This window comes from Rhinolophus ferrumequinum, chromosome 14 (genome assembly GCF_004115265.2).
Source record: "Rhinolophus ferrumequinum isolate MPI-CBG mRhiFer1 chromosome 14, mRhiFer1_v1.p, whole genome shotgun sequence".
Classification (NCBI taxonomy): domain Eukaryota; kingdom Metazoa; phylum Chordata; class Mammalia; order Chiroptera; family Rhinolophidae; genus Rhinolophus; species Rhinolophus ferrumequinum.
The window spans coordinates 52,674,832-52,698,481 of record NC_046297.1 but is presented as its reverse complement, the minus strand read 5'-3'; the positions used below and the strand labels follow the sequence as shown (position 1 = coordinate 52,698,481).

The 23,650-nt window shown below is 30.5% G+C and overlaps 1 protein-coding gene across 1 annotated transcript in view; it reads left to right on the top strand.

The window, feature by feature from the left end:
* Positions 1-23,650, top strand: part of CSMD3 (CUB and Sushi multiple domains 3) — a 1,093,095-nt gene that overhangs the window by 421,921 nt on the left and 647,524 nt on the right. The window contains exons 7-8 of the mRNA XM_033126920.1: positions 3,016-3,327; positions 23,381-23,458. Of these exons, the coding sequence (XP_032982811.1) occupies positions 3,016-3,327; positions 23,381-23,458 (390 nt within the window). The remainder of the gene's footprint in view (positions 1-3,015; positions 3,328-23,380; positions 23,459-23,650) is intronic.

Genomic DNA, 23,650 nt, shown 5'->3' with positions numbered 1-23,650 from the left:
AATTAATAGCATATACAAAACTCTCAGCCTTCAGGGAGCTTGCATTCTACTATGGGGAAGAAAGAATATGGACACAAAATATAATTAAAACATAAGAACTGGTGGTAAAATGTCTCGTGGAAATATATATCTGGTTAGACGATGGTTATTAAAGAAATAGATTTTCTAATGCTTTATTCCAACATTACACCCTACATTCTACATTCAGGTTAAGAAAATAGCACTGAATCACCATCACTATTAGCCAAAAGTAGAGCTCTATTAGATTTTAAGAATGAGATTATAGCAAATCCTAGGTCTAAATGCTACCAGTCAGTTCTAACTCAAATTTGGTCAGGGACAATAGTCATCCTCTGGGTCTTCAAGAAAAATGGGTGTTTGGAATTGGTCTGGAGGTCTTGAAGATTAGTTATAGAAGCTATCCCAAGAAACTATCCCAAGAATTACCCCAGGTTTATGGACCATTTGGGCTTAATTGCAATGACATCAGTGATGGAATATAATAAATGACTGTTCAGTGTACTGAGATTTGAGACAGTGTACTAATGACATAATTGTTTTTTCATACTTTTAGATTACATATAGCAATGTATTTATAGTTAAATGGTTTCCTTCTTTATACCCAAAAAACCTGGAAATTTTGGTAAAATTATGAGAAGCTCTGAAGTATTAGTTTTTTATTCTGATTTCATACTTCATTTCAAAAATGGAAGCCTTAATTAAATTCCCCAGGAGAATAATATGGATCAGGTAACTGTTTGTATAGTAATAAGTACATGAGGATTCCAAATAGCTGATTTACCATGAGGTCAATTATTAATGTTAGTAGTATAAGCGTAGTTATTGCTTAATCATGTGTTTAAAGAAAACCTTTGCCAAATATTAGCTTAGTAAATACTACTGGCCAGTTTGAATAGCCAACAAGAATTTAGTAGATTCTAATCTTCACAAAATACCTTGGATAAATATTCAATAGGAACTTTTTTCTGACTCATGCTTTAAAGTATATGAAGAGTTTAAAATAATCTGACAGTTGTCATATTTTTATCCCTGGCCCCCTCAAAATACAGTCATCTATTACTTTTTTTGAATTTCTAAATCAATTTAAAACAAGATATGATAACTCGGGCAGGAAGAATTACCGTGTTTCCCGGTAAATAAGAGCTAGCCGGACCATCAGCTCTAATGCTTCTTTTGTAGAAAAAATTAATATAAAACTCGGTCTTATTTTAATATAATATAAGACCGGGTTTTATATAATATAATAATAATGTAATATAATATAATGTAATGTGATATGATATGATATAATACAACATAATATAATATAATATAAAATAATATATAATATATAATACTGGGTCTTACATAATAAGATATAAGACCGAGTCTAATATAATGTAATGTAATGTAATGCAATTAATATAATATAATATAATATATACAATTGCGGGTCTTATATTAATTTTTGCTCCAAAAGACGCATGAAAGCTGATGGTCTGGCTAGGTCTTATTTTCGGGGAAACACGGTAGTAGCGGACACATATTTCTTTATTTGCTTATGAATAAGGAGGACCCATGTTTGCCTTCCATTTTGAGTTTAAAGTAGAAACCAGAATTACTTGTCATACTAATCAACTGCCTAAAAACGGGACAAAAAAAGGCAGAACATGTTCAAACCACATTAAGCAGTATAGCTGTTTTCATCTTGCTGACTGGTTAAAATATCTCTGTGTATTTTTGTTCAAAATATCTATATTGTGGAGAGAAGTTTGAAATGCAATTTATTGAGAAGGCAAATACATGACGGCACAGACCTCTCATTGGCTTTTAAAAATGTTCAGAAGTTTTCTAACTAGGACCTGACTATTATTCATAATTATTACCTATACCTCCAAAATTTATTTACTTTTTCTTGGAAAGCATTTTAGCTGTTAAGGTTCTTTTAATTATACCTTCATTCAGTTTCATGCCCATTTTATAAGGTTATTTTTTTTCATTATGAAACAATTATACACTTCCAAGGACAATCTTCCAAAAAATTTAAGTGAATGGATTAAAAAAAAAATAAAAAAGGAAAGAAAGAAAAAAACTAATTTGGTACCTTTAAAACACATTTTAAATTATAGTGAAAACAGGTTTAAACTAAGGTTAAAATTTTTGAAAGATATATATTGTGAAATGCTTATGAGATTTTTGGAAATTCTCAACCATTTTAAAACTTGTTTTGTATTAATAAAAGTTCCATTGTAATAGTTAATTTTCAATCATTTCTAAATAAAATAATTTGTTTAATTGTAATTAGTTGAAAATTGTTAATCTCAAAGTTTACTTTAAAATAGAGAAAAAAAATGTTACTCAACTTCCAAAACAACCCATGAAATTCTAAAGTATATATAATTCATGACATTGAATATTTTATCATGTTGGCTGTTTTCTGACAAATGAAGTTAAGATAGACACTTACATAGAGCAGTTATTTCAGAGTTTCATTTTTTAAAATCATTTTGTTTTCATTTTGGCTTTGATTTTAAATTCTCCTTTCTTCAGTTGCTTGTCTTAAGATAGAAAATTTTGATATTTTTTCAAGAATTCATGAAGAGATACGGCACAGTCTATTCAAAGCATTCTTTTGAGAAAACTGTGGTTACGTAGTTACCCATTCTGTCAAAACATGTCACTTCCCAGGCATTTGTTGTTAAAATTCATATGTCGATAAATAACAAGTAAGATTGATTTGGAGCTTCTTAAAGGGTTTAGTATTTCACCTTTTCCCTCCTAATGTGTTACAGTTAAAACGTGGTGTATTTGTGTGTAATATCTATTCATAGGTTGATTGATAGAAACCAACCATCAGATCTGGTTACTTCAAATTTTAGTGGCATGTTTGTGTTTTGCCTCTTTATGTTGATTACCTTAAGGTTATGGAAGGGAATATGATTTATTAAACTTATCAGAAAAAATAAACATCATTTAAAAGAAAAAGTTAGCATCTAGTGCTACTGTGTCCCACAGGTTCTTCTACATTGACCCTCACTACCTCCACTGGTGAGTTAGAGGAGAATAACAGGACTACCACTGGTGCAATTGCTGTTGCTAGCACATCTGCAGATGTTACTGTATCCAGTGTTACAGCTGTCACCATCCATAGACTTTCTGAGGAACAGCGAGTGCAAGTTACGAATCTCAGAAATTCAGGTCTGGACCCCAACACGTCCAAGGACGGGCTCTCTCCTCATCAAGCAGATACACAAAGTACAAGGAGAAGACCAAGAAATGCTGAACAGATAGAAAGAACTAAAGAGCTTGCAGTTGTTACTCATAGAGGTATTGGATGTTATTTTACTTGTGCCCATTTAGTTACAGCCAGAGCTATGTTTTGGTAATGATTCTAATTAGAGAATGAACTGAAAGACAGCCAAGATGGAGGAAGCTAAAGAAAGTGTTCAAAGTAGTAGCTGAAAAATATAGATAGTACAACCAAAACCTGAATAATTTGAAGACTCAGAAATTAAAATAAAAACAAAGTGCAATGGTAATGTGAAGGGAGGGTGGGGGTAAAAGTAAAGAGAAAAGAATGCATAAATGGGTTAGGAGGAACAAGTACTAAATACTTATTGCTTGTTACATATCAATTATGATATTGAGATATCATTAAAATAAAATAGCCAGTTTCTATTAATAAGTGCACATATTTACATATTGATGACTTATCCTATTTAGTATTTTTCAGCATTTGCATGAGATTTTTATGATATATAAATGTTAATTAATGATTGAGAAAATAGATAATTTGGGAAAAAATGGTAACATTATGTATGGTGGTTGTTTTACATAGTTTACTCTTTTATTTCTAAATTACCTATTGCCTGACCCATATGATTTACTGAGATCTCTCATTTTGAAAAGGTAACAGTTATTCATTAATATTTTGGCTCCAAATTTAAATGGTGCTTAACTTCCTGATTTATTTTTAGAGAAAAAAAATATCACAAAGCTTAATCATATATTGGTAATTTTCTAGTTAATTAATATAAGCCTACCTACCTTTCACAAAATTAGGAAGTGTAGCAAGTATATTTTTCTGTTTCTTCATAGCAGGTTTCCTGAGCAGTTTAGGAAGAATCAATGTAGTGTCAAAAAAAAATAAATGGATTTCATTTATATCAATATATGCATCAGTGAAAATATTAATTAATTGAACTTATTTCAAATACAAAATATCTACTCCAACTCTGTTTCCAACTCATTATCATATATTCTCTAAACTGGCCCTGGTCTATGTGGTGTGGTTAGGCATGTGTTATACAGAGAATGATATAAGCGATAAAAAAAAAAAAGTTCAGTGCTTAGCACCCACTAAGAAAAATCAAGGCATCTTTACATAAGTTGATTGAAAATCATATGAAAAAATCTCAGAAAGTAAATTCCATCACAATTCATACTGAAAGTACTTCTTTAATTATCTTTAACACGAATTCTAAAATGAATTATTTGCATGTAATAGTCTCCTTTAAAGGATTAAGTCAATACCACCTTGCTTTTTTATTCATTTTCCTATCATAAATATTTCCACTCATAAAAATATAGAGGTCATTATAAAATTTATGATTTGCTTAGTCGAGTCGATGGTTTTTCTTAGTATATAGATATAAAAATGTGTAAATATTGTTAAAATGTTTATTAAGAAAATAAATCCTTCTATTTAGTTGTTTTTACTTTCTTTGGAAAACTGCATGAACAACTAACATTGACAAATTTCTCTATAATCTCTTTATCACCCATTGAATAGAAGGAAGGTAATTTTTGGATATAAGTTTATTATAGAGATCGACTTATAATACAAACATTGTTTTAGCCAAAATTTGCCATCAAGAGATGTGAGAAACGCTGTGGTTACAGAATAATATTTTGTGGAACTCGGCAAAAATAGTTACAATTGAAAAGAGATTAAATAGTAATCAATCATTAAATGATTTGAACATTAAACAAGCTAAAACTTTGAAGTACATTCAAGTAAATTAAGGATTAAGGTTACTTTCTTAGTAAATTACAAATTAGTGCTCAAATTCTCTCAATTGTTGTCATAATCTCCCAATGATATAAAAGCTAATACCTGTTTCACCTTTCCCCTATATTCTTTCTAGAATAGTGTTTCGAATATAATATTCAGTGGTGCCATCTACTTTGAAAATATATATACTTCAGTTACTTATATTTAAATTGTTGTTATAGAAAACATTTTGAATGTTATATTCATTTTTTCAGTGATTTAAATTATACCTTTATCAAATCTATTTTAATTAAAATTGGTCCTTATGCCTTTTTTCAATAACTTACTACTATTTCCGTGATGTCAGTTGGCTAGTTATCTATTATATTTCAGACACAAACTATTAATATTTGGGGCAAAAAATACCATCAGTATTGGAAGTAAAGGAAACCTATTATCCTGTCTATTAATGTCTTTAAAAACATTCAATATATAGCTATATTTTCAGACATAAAATGTCTTAAAAAATTTGACTCGGCAGAGCCAGATTTCCAAATTGGAATTGGCTGACATCAAAGCAGTATTATTTTTAATGATAATTCCAGCTTAACCAACATGCCTGAAATTCCTACTGAGCACCGCTCTCTCTTCTATGGGAAAAAATGACCTTAGAAATAAAATCAAGGCTTAGTTATGACCCATAGGAACCTTCATGATCTGGCTTTTGCCCATATCTCCACATTTATCTCATGTGACTCTTGACGGTCACTTTTTTTTGGTGAAACAGAGTTTCTTTTAGTTTGTCAAACGCACCGTATTCTTTTCTACCACAAATCATTCTCATAAACTATTCCTTCTTCCCTTCAAACAGATCATTCTAATTCCCTTTCCAAGGGTTAGCTTCAATTGTCACCTTGGAGAAGATTAGGTTTTCCTGTTATAACTCGTCATCGTCCCCTGTACTTTCCTGTATTTGTAGTCACCAGCCCTATGACTTGTCCTGTAAATTTTAAGTTCTTTGAGGTAAGGAGTGGATGTTCTTGTTCATGCTTCATTCCCAGTGCCTGGAACAGCTTCTGACTCGTAGACATATTTAGATAATCTTTGCTAAACTAATGAAGAGATATTTACAAGTTCATTCCTAGAACATTCACCTAAATTACTTAAAGGCTTATAATTACACTTCAATATAACCAAATATCAAATCTCAATTAAATTTCAATATCTGAGAATTAAAGATAACTACTTCATGTTTTCAAAGTTATAAAAAATAAAGTGTTTTTTTTTTGTTTTTATCCCTTTTAAAGGTAACAATATTCTCATTAACCTACAGTAATATATTGCTTTTATTATATTACCCCTTCAAAATTCACAACGTAAAGCCAGATATAAATGCTTTGCCTATAGCCCTTATACATTTATAAAACCAAGTGCAATGCATAGGTAAACACAGGAAAACTATAAAGTCAATACATTTCATACAAATAAATATTGATGTAATAAAAAGAATGTTATTTTGCTGAAATTAATTACTATCTAAATCTTAGATATAATAGATTGCAGTAGCATAGGTTCATTTGTTATCTACGAGTCAATAGTTTTTTGACCTGTGTGATAATTTAGCATTTTTAATCGTTTTTCTCTATTCACATTGCAATTAAAATTTCACTTCATGATTTTTTGATTATTCCTAATTCCTAATTTATTCTTAATAACCTGAAACAAATAAAGTACTTATAGTTTATATCAATATCACTATGAACACAAAGAAAACCAAGACACTGAAATTTTTATAGTATTTGGTACTTGATAGTTTTGTGTGTGTGGATTCAAAATCTATTATATTAAATTGTAAATCACTATAAATAGTTCCTTTATTATAAATGACAGTTGTGCAATTAATGAATAATCTGAAAAAAATTGGAATATTTATCAAAAGTATTTTCATTTCTCTACAGGGCACTACTCCAATTAATTTTCCTGTTGTGTTAAGGTTAAAATGTCACTAATTTAATTTAAATTATCTTAATTTTTTTGCTGTTGTTGTTGCCTGCTACTTGTTCTGAGTAAAAAAAAAAAAGAAAGAATAAAAAAAGAAACAGTTTTTACCGTTTAGAAAGAGTCTTTTGACAATGAAATAAAAAGAAGTAAAAGAGAAATTAGAATACGAATAAAAAATATTGGCTTAGATCTTCTTTAAACTATGTTTTAACAACCACACCACAGTTTCCTGTATTTCTGTCCAGTAGTCCTCAGAATGAGAATTCAATTTTGATTGATTGCACTTTAGTCTACTTCTGTCACCTACTATGAGTGAGACCCTGTGCAGGTCACATGAACTATTGGAGCTTAATTTCCATGTGTAAAATAGTATCAAAGTACATATAACTTTAGGGTTATTGTACAGATTAAACACATAGTTGGGTGGAAATATCAAAAATGTTAGCTATTTTATCCCAATTTAAAGATAAAACCAATTGCCCGCCATTACTCGTTAGTTTTGAGGTTAGAGTACTAGAGTGAGTCTACACTCTGCCCTTTGTTAGCTGTATGATCTTGAGCAAAAACTTCAACTCTAAAAGCCCCAAGTTCTTAGTAACTGAGATGATCTGTCTCATAGATAGTTGTCTGAAAAATGTAGCATACTCACTGACTTGTGTTCAACAAATACTGGTTATTATGTTATTAGTCTTTACCAAACATGTTTTAACTCTTGCTATGTGCATGACATTGAATTGGATAATAGGGGTATAAAATTGAACAATGCAGGCTATGCCATCCAGTAGTCTAATATATAACTTAAAAAGTAATTATAAACTTCTTATGAGAAACACTGTCATAGTATTTTTGAAATGTTATTGAAGTAACGTAGAGGAACTGACTACCTGTAAATATGAAAGTGAAAGAAAGCTACACAGAGGATATTTAAACTAATTCTTAAAAGATGACTTAAAGAAAACTGTTTTTATATCACTAAGATACATAGAAAATGCTTTGAGTATATACTAGTGCTGCCTAGAAATGTGATGAGTCCACATCAAAATGAATGAAGTGTTCAGCTATGCTTAAAGGAAGATTTACATTCATATAAATTAACTTAAAAACAATTGATTTTAGTTTGAAAAATATCCAGATACTTACAATTACCTAACATATCTAGTGATATATTAAATTTCATCAGAATAGTTTGTTGCCTTAAATATAAAATCTCTTTCAAAATTATTAATATTTACATAAAATCCCTTTTCAATAATCTCTAAACCCTATAGTTCAATATTATAGCCCTAAAATATTTCAACTTACTTGCCTTAAATTAGCAGGACCTATGTAAAAATATGATTTAAAAATTGTAAGTCAAGTGCCCTATATTTCTAGAATGATATATTTTAGAATGAGAAGGAATCTTTCAGATCATCTAGTATATTACCATTATTTTACAGAAGAAATTGCAGTCTGGCAGAGGCTATGTTAAAATTGAATCTTCATATTGCTAGACGAATATTCATTTTTTCCTTTATTTCAGATCAATAATCGGATGTATGCATTGTATAAGCGGTATTAAGGTTGAAGTGATATAGACGATAAGTACAATTCAGTTGTCTTCCTCAAGAAGTTTATAGTCATACCACTTTTAAAATAATCATTAAAATGTGCTTCTCTCCACATAATCTATTTTAACATTGCTTTTCCTGTATATTGTGGTATGATGAAATTTTTTTTTTTTAATATGTGAACAAGTTCTGTCAGTCGTTAATGAGCAATCTTAGCAGTTGCTGTTTTCAAGTACAAAATGTAGATATATTCCTCTGGACAAGTTTATACACACAGACACGTGTGTGTGTATGCATACATATACATATATACATATATGTATGTGTATGTACATATATTTAATTATAAACTATCTTATTCTTTTCAGTGGAAATTTAATTTAGATGATATAACATCTTGTAACATCTGTAGAAACAGATATATGTTATGAGCATTTATTGCCATTGCTGCTGCTTGTTTTGACATAGTGTAGTCAGTTATTGGACTTTAGTCTTCTTCTGTCACCTATTATGAGTGAGACCGTTTAACTAAACATTTTAGTACGTTTAATAGTTAATGATGATGTCAATAGGGTTATGCTGGGTTTTAGTTTAGTTTATGAAACAACACGAAATTATCTTTAACTGAAATTGAGCATGATGTAGAACCTCCCCTACCCGCCATAATGGCAACTGAAAAGAAAACCTATTTTAATCATCAGTTGTTAAATAGAACTTTTTATTATTTTCAACATTAAGGTAAGAGTTGTTAATTCAGCATAGGACTATTCATTTTAGGTCAGCGATTTTAAAATAAAAGCAAGAGTTTTTGTTTTGTTTTTTAGTTTTATCATAAGCAGTATTTTGTTTTTCAAGTAAGCTCATCTGAACATTTTCATTGTTCCACAAAAAAAAAGGAAAACGGCCAAATATCAGATACATATCTATACTAAATTTCCAGTTTATTTCAGAAGTAAAATTGTATGATTTGTAACAACTTTAGTAAAAAAACTGGACTGTGACAATGGGAAAAACTCCTGTGTGGCTGTAACGGTTCTTGGGTATCTAATATGTGCCTTACTGATTGCCTTACACTGATAGGCTATTTGGCTTCATGTAGAATATATTTTAATATTTTCAACAGTTTGCAGGTAATTCATAGTGTTTTCAAAGATTCTTTTAATGCATCTTTAGAGTATAAATTTGTAAATCCAAAATATGTTCTTTTACTTTTTAATCTTCATAAGCAATATTACAATGTGGAAGTTAATTTATGGATCGTTACTTTGTGGATACTGATGTATGTCCATTAAGTATCAGGGTTTTACTGAACATATATCTGTGCTAAGCACGTGATGGCTTCAAAAGAAGTGTAAGATATGCTTTCCGTTTTCAAAGGAAAAGTAGCGATAAGACTACAGAAAAAAATATTGGTCAATTCTAAGAGAAAAATTACTGAAGCATGAGTATGATGGTGAGTGGGGATGAGTTACAGATGTCCTTAAACATACTTGTATGATGTTATATGTAAGAGAGATCAAACCTGTTGTAGTGTATGGAACAACAGGAAGAGACAAATTATTTATTATAAATACTCTTCTCACATTGAGTTTGGTTCAAATATAGATTGTGTGCTTCAAGAAGCAAGAAGTTCCTAAATCACTAATAAGATATTCAACCATAGCTTGATGGACTTATCGGGTATGTCAAAAGAATTTAAGCATCAAAGAGTGTTGCAATAATATGATTGCTAGTGTCCCTTCTAATCCTAAGTGTCCGTGAATCTATTCAGAGATATTGTATATTAATTAATGTACTTACCATCGTCTGTTTTCCCTTGATGTTTGAGTCGATATGGATTTACCTTTATGGTTATCTAATTGAAGAGCCAATGTTAAGTGAAGGGGCCAACACTACCATCAAGAAAGTAGAGATTGGCCCTGCCTTTATCCCAGTAAATGGGAACTCAGCCACATACACATTTCTCCCAAGGCCCAATGCCTATCCATATACAGATGGTGCCATATATATATATATATATGTATATGTATATATATATATATATATATACACACACACATTTTAAGAAAGGAAAAAATATTAAAATTGTAATACTCAATATACAGAAATAACAAAAGTTGAATACAAGTCACGTTTGACTTCTGCAATTACAAGAGGAGCTCAAAGTGGTTACCATCAGCGTCCAGATACTTCTGATTACAGTGAACTACTGCTTGAGCAACATTGACCAAAGTGTCCACTTGTATACATTTTTTGGCACCCCTAATATATGCCTAAAATTCCCAAAACTACCCATTTGAGCATCAAACTTTAGCTTATCTTTTAGGTAGTATCTAAGACGACAGGCTTCCTCCCTTCTTCTTTCCTTCCTTCCTTCCCTCCCTCCCCTTTCTCTTCTTTCTTTATTTTCTTTTTTCAGTCCTTGTTTTTCTTTCTTTCATTCTAGTTCTTTTCCCCCTTCTTTTATCCTTCTTCCCTTCTCTTCCCTTCCCTTCCTTATTTATTTCTTCAGCCAGCATTCTCTGAGTACTTACATACCAGGCTTTCTTCCAGTTCTTGAGTAGACAACATTGAACAAAACTAAGTAGACCTTACTCTGTTGAGTTTATATAAATGTGGGGAGAAAAAGATAACAAGAAAATAAGCAGGTAATTACCTGGTAGTAAGAGATGTGCAGAAATTAAAACAGGTTATGTGATATGGGGGTGATTACCTTAGTTTGAATAGTCAGAAAAGGTTTCTTTGAGGAGTTCAAATTTAAACTGAGACTTACATAACAGGAAACAGATATCCATTCTAAGATGAGAGGGGAAAGCATATCAGACAGATTAACCAGGTAGCTAGAAAAAGTTTCAGTTTTGCTTGAGAAAAAGCCCAGTGTGCCTGGAGCTCAGTGGATAAATGAGGAGGAGACTGGTTAATGAGGTGAGAAGCCAGCAGGAACCAGACCATATAGGTGCGCTCCGAGGTCTCGAAAAAAGGGCTTTATTTTCATCTAAATGAGATTGGAAACCATTGCTGGGCTTTGGTAGGGAAGTGATATTATCTAATGTAACTTGTTTTAAGAGGTCATTTTGGCAAGAAATTAAAGAAATGACAAGTAAATTGAAGCAAGCAGACACACTGGTAAGATAGAGGTGCAGTGAATAGTTGATAGGGAATTGGAGTCTTACACTATGTTTTTGTCAAACTTCAAATGTGAACACTGATCACCTAACAGTCTTGTTCAAAGGCAGATGCTGACTTTGGGATTGAGGTGGGATCTGAAATTCTGCCTTTCTAACAAGGTTATAAGTTATGCTGATACACAGGAGAGCAAGAACTTAAATGAGGATGATTAACATGCAGAGAGAGCAGTACATACCATGTTTCCCTGAAAATAAGACAAGGTCTTATATTAATTTTTGGTCTGTTAAGGCGTTATTTTCAGGGGATGTCTTATTTTCTCATGTGCTACAGTCTACATTTATTCAAATACAGTCATTGTCATCTTGTTCTGGAACATCGTCATAACATGCTAAATGCATCCGTCTGGCTGATGATCGTAACTCAGGCTTATTTTCAGGGAAACATAGCATCGAAAGTACCTGTTCACTGTCCACCCTCCATGAGGTCTTGCTCTCCACCAGAATAATCACAATGTTGATAAAGTACCTCAGACAGTATACTAAAGCTAAACTTTAATTCTATAAGAATGACTTGAAAGGTGAGAAATTCATGAGTGGAAGGGATACCTTAGGGCCTATGGAATTTCTGGATCTACCTTACTGATAATAATTAATTCTGTCAACCCTTGAGGATGAGCTGATTGCTTTAGTTATGATTTTATTGAAAAGATCAATAGATAGGTGAATAATCGATGAAAACATTCCCAAGTCAAGTTTTAACTCATGTATTACTTAATTTTTAGCCCAAATTCTATACCTTGAAATTATTTTTTTAAAGTATTATCCAATAACTGAAAAAGCTTAAGGTTTTAGTTTCCTTTTACTTACCATGCTTCAAATCTCTGAAAGGCTAAGTAACTGATAGATGGAAGCAAAATATAGTGAAAAGAAGGATACAAAAATGAATTGCCAAATAAAAAATATGACCAAATAATTAAGCATTATTTTCTATTTTATATATAAATAGTGAAATTTCATTTGCCTGCTTGATTGAATTCCCATGTCCTTCTGTATGAGACTAACTGATGTATTGATGTTCACGCACGTTCAGCATTAATAATGACTGAATGGAGAATTTATACCTTTTAAAACGTTCTCTGGTTCCATATGATTCTTATAAGATACTTTCAGTTATTAAATTAGTTATTAATTTTTTATGTAGGAACTTTGATATTGGTAAAATAAATACATAAATAACAGGGAATTAACATTTAGGTGTGTGTACTCCATATAAATATTGACTAGTGTATGCTTTATAAATATCTCACCATTTTTTTTCATAGTTCTCTTGCCTTTTTTTCTAATTATATTATTTTGTGGGAAATTATGTTCAGTGCTTATACTTGTAGCAATTTAAAAATCCATGTCCTAAAATGTACCAGTTTATTATTTACATAATTATTTACTGAATATCATCCTCATTTTATATTTTATTACTACATTTCATCACCTTTGTGCAGTTGTCAAAACTGTCATTCATAACAGTAAACATATTTTTTCTAGTTTGTCTACATTTTTCAATAAGTTGCTTTTAGGGAGAAGAGAGAAAACAGAATATCAGAATTTACTTGTTAACAGATTTATGCGTTTCTAAAGGTATTATATAGAAATACTATGAGTGCCTGAGGACTGTTATGACAATATTAAGCAATGAATTTTTTTTTTTCACAAATGGCAAATCTGCAAGTAACCATTTTAACATTTTTATCCAATGCTACCCCTCAAGCCAAGCTTTTGAGTTATTCCTTTAAAGGGATTAAGAACTTCTGATGCCTCAATGCTTTTGTTTTTATTTGAATAGATTTTGGGAAGCATCCGTCTTTTCACATTCACTGGAATCATCATCTTATAACAATGGTCTTATTTCATAAATGCTAGTTGTTTTAGATTTTCAACCGCATCGTTATGCTCACCAGTAATTATTAATCAGATATCTCGGTAGCGTGTTTTCATTACATTAACATACTGTTTTTCATCTTTTATTAAAAAGGGAAGAAAAACAGGGACTGCTATGAATAAAAGGGAAAGCTTAACTTTAAAGATCAGAAAGGAAATTGGTTTTGTGTGTAACTGATTTCCCCAAATGGTTACCAGAATTAATTATGTCACCTCTGAAATCAGATGGTCACAGTGAATCTGACATTTTTGACTTTTAATTTTTTTCCCTTTTTAAAATATTTTGAAGGGGCTAGACTTTCTATTTGTGCTCAAAGCTAGTGCCAAAGCAGACTCCTCTGCCTTTTGGAGTATGAAAAAAATGGTCCTATGTTAGAGACGTTTTTATCTTCTTCAGAATTATTTTAGGGCATTTTCACCCACTTTTGCAACAAGCTGCTTCCCTTGCATGTAGTTTTCTAGAGCATATGGTTGCCCTGCTGTGCACAGAATGAAATCATACAATTAAGCTTTAAAATTTTAGGAGTAGTGAGCCTTCATATATGGCAGAACAGCATGGTGTTAGGTTTGGGGTGTATTGCATAGAATGTTTTTCGTTTCATAATTACACCATTTATATTCTAAATCATAGATTATTGCTTTTTAGTGTTGATGCTTGACTTTTCTTTGTTTAAAATATTCTTCAAGTGACATTTCTTCACAATAATAAACGGGATTAAAGTGACAGAAATCTTAGATTGATTTTATCCAGAGCCCAGAGAGGTTAGAATATTTTTTTTTTTCATTTAGTAGGCTTACATAAAGGGGGAAAAAAGTTCATCAAGTCTCCTGAACTTTCGCATTGGAAAGGATTACAGCCAAAGATGATTTTGCTAAAGACTATATGATGATTGAATTTCATATTGCAGTTGGCTTTTGCTACACCTTTTTCATTTTATCTGTTCACACTTTTAAAATAAAGTATTAAGAGGCTTCAAGCCATGGGATTAAACTTGGCACTATCAGTAAATAATCAGTGTTTTTATTCGATATTAAATTCAGTTAAGGGAGCTGATTCTCCTTCACACTAAAGTAAATCATGCTTAAAGTCAGATATCGTTAACATTGTTCTACATTATTACATTATTCACTATTTTAAACATTGTTACCTTTGCATTAAAAAAGAAATGAGGATAGGCTACACTAATCTCATCTATATATTTGTGGTTTTCCAGGATATACACTTGGCAATTGAATATGTGGAATGTTGTTATTCACAGTCAGGTGGTAGTATAGATGCTCGGATTGAACTTTCAGAGTCATTGAATGAACATGGTTTACTAACATGTATGACCTTGGGCAATCTACTTTAGCCCTTCTCCATTTTGCATCTATAGAAAGGAGGGAAATAATCCCATTTTGCATAGGCAGTAGGCATAGAGTATGTATACTTTAGACATAGGAAATGAGACTGACCCTTGTTGTTCACAACATCAAAATATGTTGCAGTTACATAATAGTCTCATAAGGTAAAGATGTGAACAAAATAAGAAAACATTTAGCACAGAGTTTTAAATTTTTGAGGTAGTTGATTTTTTCAGAAATAAAATATATAGTTTAATGCCATGTTGATAGAGAATAATGGAAGTAGCTAATATCTATCGCTCTATTAACTATTATTCATATTGATCTCATGTATAAGTTCTACAAAAGTAATGTGTAATATTCAGTTCATTTCAGGTTTCTATTAGTGCCATATTCTTTTCTTGCCTGTTTTACACTTAATTCAGTTACTCTCCTACTTCAGTACAGCCAACTACTTAACTTCCTTGTTATCAACTTTATCCTTGTGAATTCTCTATGCTTCTCAATTGCTAGAGAAGAGCATAGATGTGTAATCTAGAATTTCAAAACGTTCCCTACTATAAGTAGTAAACAACCAATCTTAGAATGGCAAACAATAAACACCCACAGTTTTTACTTAGACGTATCTTTTGGATTATAAGAGTGGTTATAGACAAAATAAGATATATTGTTTAATGTAGTACCTGAAAAATCAAATCTCTAATAATTTCTATGTACCAGTGATATATCCATCAGAGTCCATTGCGAAACAACAGAACTAGGGCTAATTCAAGGAGGGTTTACTTACAAAAGGATTATGTCTAAATGAGTGGATGCAAAGGAAACACAAGGGATCATCTTATAACCTAGGTTATTACTCAGCTAAGCTGTCACTCTTCCCAACCCATTGGGATGAGAGGAGAGAGATGTTGAACAGAGAGGTATGTACAGTGGCTGGCATGAGAAGACTAGTTACTTTCAGTTAAGGGTCTTAGTTAACACTAATAAACATAACGATGATGGCCCCTGTGGAATAAACCTGATTTTTCCTCCCACCCTTTATCCTCTTTCTGGAATTCTTCAGAAGATAAGGGGGTCTGTTGACAGTCTAATGCAGGGGTGTCCAAACTGCGGCCCGTGGGCCAACTGCAGCCCACGATCCATTGTTAATTGGCCCGCAGCAAATTCCAAAAATATATTTAGTTTACTTAAATAAACCAGGTGAGGCAATAGGTACTTCACCTCGAGTGAGTGGCCCGGCTGTTTGTGTATTTTACCTCATATGGCCCTTGCTGAAAACCATTGAAAAAAGTTTGGACACTCCTGGTCTAATGCCTCAAAGCTTAAATGTTTATAAGAATCACCTGGGGATCTTGTTAAACAATTAATTCTAATTTAATAGGCCTGGGATGGGTTTTCATTGTCTGCCTTTCAAACAAGCCCCTAGGTGATGCCCGTGCTGCTTGTACAATGCCACAGTTTGTGTAGCAGGATTAGCCTATTCAGATGAACCTTCTGTACAGAGATCAAGGAGGAGAATGGATCTGGAAAGGCATATGCGCAATAGAAAACACACACGCGTTAGGACAGGTGCTTTGCTGTCTTCAATTGCCATGAACTTAGCGGTATAAACCTGCAGTATATATTCATCAACTATGTTCACTCTTATTCAATCAGTTGCTTCTTTCCCGATCAGTCTCATATTAAAAGACATTACAAATGTGGTCTCTGATGTTGAATGTAAAACAAATATGTGACATAAAATTAGTTCATTTATTTTGAATAGTAATTTTTAAAAATAAACCTCCAGGTACATTATTGTTGTTGAGATCATTTCAGAAGTTTTGCCTAATCTTCATGTTCCCTAAGGCATCCAGGTGAAAACAAGGGCGATCCTAAGCATCCAAAAAAAAAAAAAAAAAAGTTATAATATGTCATGTTATATTTTATAGTGAAATTATCTGGTAAAATTAATTCATAGAAAGAGAACAGAAAATTATTTCTAAAAGAATATGATATATCAAAACTGAAAAAATGTCCAAGAAAGTGAATGAAGGGGATTTTCATATTTAACCATAGGACTAAAGATAATCAAATTTCTCATTTGAAACTGGCAGAAAATGAGTATTAAACCTTCATTAAATTAAAGGCTGAGGTAGTCTTAAAATTGTTAAAAACATTTGTGAACTGTACCTATGGTAACTCTTTCCATGCAGTAATTTTATTATGCTGATTGTAAGAATCCATAAAGAGAATGTAAAAATCCCACATTTTCCATCCTGACATTTTACATCTCACTATAGCTGTAAGACCTGTTACGTAAAGCATTGCCGGTGCATCTGCTGGTATCTACATAAGTGTTATGAATTCCTGAAGTTGTTTCATTTTCGGGAGGAAAGAAACTTCTATACAAATTTTAGAGTCTTTATCCAAATACTAGTTGTGTGATTTTCTGCCACTTATTTAGTCCATCCGCTTTCTCTTAAATAAAAAGGAACAAAATTAATTAAATCTAGAAGGCCTGTGAAAATTAACAAATTGATTTTATAAAATATGGTGTCTCCTTTTCAGACTTGCCACTCTGTTCAGTTTTCTAAGCAAAAGTTTTACATTTATTTCGTAGTCTGAAGTTGCTGAAAAGTAAGATTCCAAATATTTAGGGTCTAGGTTGATTTTGTTACAACTTTGAGACCTTGTAGCCCTATAATCTTCTTTTATAAAATTGAAAACAGGCCTCTTTCATGTACACCTTAAAATATGCTGAACTACACATATTTTCATTAAAAAATAATATTACATATTCAAGGATGTTTCCATAAATTAATACTAAATTTACTTTTTGGTTAAAGGATTTGGAGAGGTTTCTAACTTTATTTAAAAAATAAATTTTAAGTTAGAAATCTAGGGAAAGTAGATGATTTAATTTGTCTACCATCCGTACCCAGTGAAAAAGTAATAACAGAAAACAATTTTTTAAAATTGAGTATATTGCATCATCAATTAGAATGTCTTTTGAATGGCCTTAGATCTTAAAAGTTATAACTGGTAATAACAGTAATTAAAATAACTAACATTTACTGAACTCTTGCCATGTGCTGATTCCTGGAATTCATTATATAATTTAAGCATGGTGGTACAATATATAATTGTACTTATTTTTTCAACTATTTATTGGGCATCACATAAATTTTATACAAGTATTTAAATTTTATATTTATATATTCAATATGCAGGAATAAATACTAGCCACAAATTATCATGGTGGCATAAATGGAAGTTAGGACTTAGAAAAATATTGGAGTGTCTGAACCATGTTACTTATCTTTAGTGATTTTTAAAAGGGACAATATATTAGATTTTAATAATAAAATTGAATATACAGAGTGTGCCCAAAAATGTAGTCATACTTTAAGAAAGGAAAAAATGAAAACTGTATTAAAATTGTAATTAAAATTGTAAAATTGTAATACAATGAATGACGCTAACATTTATTTACCACCATCTTTTGAGCAAACGTCATACTACATATTGCTACTGTAATTCAATTCAACTTCGAAAAGTAATACATAGATAACATCTCTTAAAATGTATACATTTTTTTGCTAAATTTAATTGTTCTAATTGTATCCTTTTAAATTTTAATATATTTTGGGTCCAGCATATCCCTAATATGTAAGTCTATACAAATGAATTTTTTAGTACTTTTCAACATTAGTTGTACCACAACTTTTCTCATCATATGGTGGTCAGTATTATTTCTCTTCTTTTGAAACATTTATAAAGCAAGCGTTTTTTTCTCAGAAATTCGTATCCAGTGATAAACTTTATATGAAAGATGATAAAGCTGACACCCTAGGAATAACAGCTAGCTTTTACTCTGATGTCAGTATAATTTCTTGATCTTTCTTTTCTAAGGATAATACAAAGGTAGTCACCAAATGGCAGCCTCCATAATAATTATGTTCTAAAGAAGTACTGTGCTCTGCCAATACAGGATGTAGACAAAAAGTGTTAAATTTTAATGTTTTGAGGCTCATAACATGGAGCCACCATTTACTTTTAGAAAAACAAATGAAAAAGAAAAAAAAAGACCAAAAACAAACAAACAAACAAACAAAAAACTTACCCTCTTAACACAGTTAAATCCTTCTGTAATTTCTGAACACATTTTAACCTTTGAGGTAGAATTGAGGATTCTAATTATATTTGTCGATCCTTCTTTCTTTAGCTCAAAATTTTATGCCTAAATACTGAAGGGTAAAATGAGTGATCTCTTAGAAACAAATAAAGAAGTTCAATAAAGTGTCACATTTTCTTATAGTACTAGAATGCGGTCTCCCAACTCCTAGTCCAGTGAGGAAAATGCCACAAATAAAACACTGGGTTTTAACATTATCTTGACCTGTAATACAATTCCTAGTCAGTGAGTCAGTGATTGATTACATTTCTTAGTACCTACTTAAATGAATCTACTAACAATAGTGAAATGTGCCATATTCTCAAATTCAAACACACACACACACACACACATACAAACTAGTTTTAATAAAACAAAAAGTAAAGAAAATTATGTTCTTATTAGTATAGTTTATATACTGAGTAAAAAGATAAGGAAAAATCATAATTAATTTGAAATGAAAAGTAAGAATTATAGAAACAGGTATCATGTCAAATACAGTAGAGAAGAAGAGAAAAGCATTATTGTACATTTGAAAAGTTAAAATGAAGCAAAAATAAACCAAAAAAATCAATGATACAAATGACTTACTTTCTAAAAGAAATTATTTTCTTTTTCAGAAGTTATCTGATTTAGTCACAGATTTATATCGCAAGCTATTGTCAAAATAAATACTACAAATTTGGAAGATTAAGATAATAAACAACATATTGCATTCATTTTCTCTTTATTACTGTGTTAGAATACAATCTTTGTAGAAAATGAAAGGCATTTTAGGATATTCTGATAACATTTAATACAAAATGCCACAATAAATAAAAGTATCCCAGACTTTTAAAATATTTCTATTATGTTAAAAAAATACAAAAAAATAAATAAAAATAAAATAAAAATTGTTTACTATGTGAAAAGCAGAAGAAAATAAAGGAAATGGATCTTTGTGCATGTCTACATATCTTATATTTAATGAATTTTATTTAAAATTATAAGAACATATATAGTTTTTATGTATTTAAAAATAGCTTTACTCGTTAACCTGCTTCATTTTGAACATTCATTCTTTTATCACTTCCTCCCTTCCTAACTTACGATTAATAAAGGAAATCCTGACAAAAAAACACCATTAGTTAAATAAAACAGAATTTATAATATTGCATTTATTAATTCAATCATACATTCATACAAGTATCACATGACTAAAATGTTGTTCCAGACTTTGAGAAACTCACAGTACAGTGGAGGGAATACACACAAACACACACTGTCTTTTAACGTTTTCTTAACCTGTATGAAAGACCACAACGTTTTTTAATTTATGATAAAATAAATTTTACATGCTTATTACTGAAATACAACTGTTAAAAAGGTCAGTTCAATTTTACAAGTTTAATATGGTGTGTAGAAATCCTAATTGCTGATGGCATATTGATATTTAGTTCTTATATTTTGTAATATATAGTAATATTTATATTTTTATGGCATATGCTTGAGACTTAATGTTTCACTGATACATGATTTAGAACAGGGTTTTGTAATTGATATTTGCAATATTCATGCTCTCAATTTATTCATAGAGATATACATTTATATTAAAATTATAAAAAAATTAAGTATGGATTTACTGATTAACATATTTTAATTTTTTTGAATTATTTTCCATTCACTCCTTTTTATCTCTTAAAATGGATATTCTCCTGGCTTTCCATCTGCTGCATCTATATTACAATTATTATACTTTTTACTTTCAAAAAATACAGATTTTTTTCTTCAATTTAAATTGACAAATGCTTAAAAACAAACAAAGAAACAAATAAGTAAATAAATAAGGTTAAGTCCCTTTAGAACCAGGAAGTTATTTAGAACTTTTTGGTCTGAGGTGACACTTTCTTAGCTACAATTCCCCTTACCTCACCCAACAAAATATTCAAGTTTAGACATAAGCATGTTACATAAACTTGCCCTTTATAATAAACACACACACACACACACACACACACACACACACACACACACACACATTGTGTAATGTTCAGCATCCTGTATTCCTAATAGCACATTTTAAAACTGAGCTCTTTGACACTCTGGACTTTTCCTCTTCAGTCTTCTGCTATGGGTTCACAATGTTGTTTTCATTTATTTTTCGTTTTTAAAAATCCTCGATTTGTGTTGAAACTACCATGAAATCTTTAGACTCATTTGTAGTACTTAAAATCAAATCTTATAATGCAGAGATAAGTAGAGGTAGAATTCTTATTTATAATTCATGTTTTGATTGGGGAAATGTAGAATTATGTTTTAAAATACAAAATGCGAATTTTGTTAAAAGGAATTTTAGGACACCAGGAAAATTTACAAGTAGCAGAAACTAAATTTAGAGTAGTTAACTACTCCAGTGGAACTAAATCTTAAGCTTACCATAGGGTGGGGTGTGAAAAAAATTTTACAACAAAAAGCACAACTTGAGAAAGACATAATCATTCCTTCACTGGAAATAAAAGGTCACAGTTAAAGAATCTCAAAACTGTAGAGACTGACCAGTTTAATTTAAGAGACACTACCAAGGATAAAAAGGCAGATTCTTGTCCAAAATCACACAACTAATAATTGCTAAGAATTAGGTATCTTTAAATCCTGCTCCAAGTGATCATTTTCCTCTTTTTTTTATGCATAGTATGTATAGTTTTTAACTATATACGTATTCCAGTAAACCATCAGACCTTGTCTCTACCTTTCTACTTTTGAAGATATTATAACAAGAAAAACATCATTAAAATAATACCAATAAAATATCCATAATTTGAATGAATTGGGCAAAATGGAAAGTGACAATTAATAAAATGATCATTTTTAACTAACAAAAAGTAGTCAGGTAAGAGAAAGAAAAGGCATCCAAATTGGGAGTGAAGAAGTCAAATTATCACTTTTCACAGACAACGTGATTCTTTATGTAAAAAAAAAAAAACCCTAAAGATTCCGCCAAAAACTATTACAAACAATGAACAAATAAGTGAAGTTGCAGAATACAAAATCTTTGTACAAAAATTCGTTTCAAACAATGAAATTTCAGGAAAAGAAATGGGAAAAAAGCAGTTTTGTTTTTTTTTCAAATTCATGGCATGAATAAAACCTAATTGCCTACTGTTTCAGCTTATCATCATTACCTTTAAAACTCATAAAAAGCAATATGTAAAAAATTCTAAATTATAACTGAAGTTAACTATATCCCTTTTGCATTTTGGTTCATGCTGTTTTTTAAAAAGAAAATAGTTTATATTTAAATATTTCATTAGATCAAAATGCATAACATTGTTTTACTTAGTGGGGTTTCAATTAAATTGATTTTCTTTATTACACTTGGTGGCATTAAAATTTTAAATAAAATAGTCTTTTGTACTGTTGTTTATTACTTTTAAAAATGACATAGCAATTGTAGTTAATCAAATAATTAATACTGAAAATAAAATGATACTTCTTTTCCTTCCTCCAAAAATACTTGAGAAGTGTTTTAAAATGCTTTCAGGTTACCTCACTGAATTTCTTATTTTTAGGCAAATACAGTCATGTCCATTTTAATATACTGCACAATGAATTATGCCACTGTCTTATAATACTGATTTTCAAAATCATCATCTCAAACATAATAGCAAGATATTTAAATGAACTCTAAATAGTTGTAATTCACTTTTATAAATTTTATACAATATGGACTGACATGAATCATACTGACAAAAGTAATGACTGACAGGAGAATGTTATTAGCAGAAATGTTAAAATGTATTTAAATTTTTCCTATTATGCCATTTTATTAAATGTGTCCTAATATTTCAGTTACACTAAATTACCTGAAGAGAATATATTAGTTCATTTTAAAGACCAAGTTCCTTAAATTCTTTCCACTTTCTGTCTCAGTATTTTAATTTTTCTAGTTTAATTTATTCCATAATATTTGATGAATTCAAGTGGTTTATGATAAAGTGTTAATGCTTTGCTCTCATATAAAACCTTGGATAGTATTAAAAAGTACCTATACATACATATGCAGGAGTCTCCCTATTGAACACTTAAAATCCCTCTTTGCTGCTTAGTATTTTATTCCTTAGTGATTATATTGCTAATTTTTCTTTTTTCAAATTTTCTTCTGGGTACCCTACGTCAAGCTTAAGAAAACAGTTTCTTTAACTTGCATAAATCCATGCTAACAAAATTTGTTAACTTGAATTTCATTTTAAAATTGTATATCCTGATACATGTTTTTGTTTGTTTTCTTAACTAGTGAAAAAGGCCATAGATTTTAAATCTAGAGGATTTAAATTGTTTCCAGGGAAAGACAACAGCAACAAGTTTTCTATCTGTGAGTGTACTCCTTTTTTGTTACTTTCTCTAGTGCAAGAGTGAAGTTTGTGATGTCTGTGTTGTTTATGTGTGTTTTATAAAACTGTTTGTATATTTACCAAAATTAACTGCATTAATATCTATATAACACGCATGATTATTATTCAATATTATTTTGTATTTAAATGTATATTGAGTTAATGGATTAATA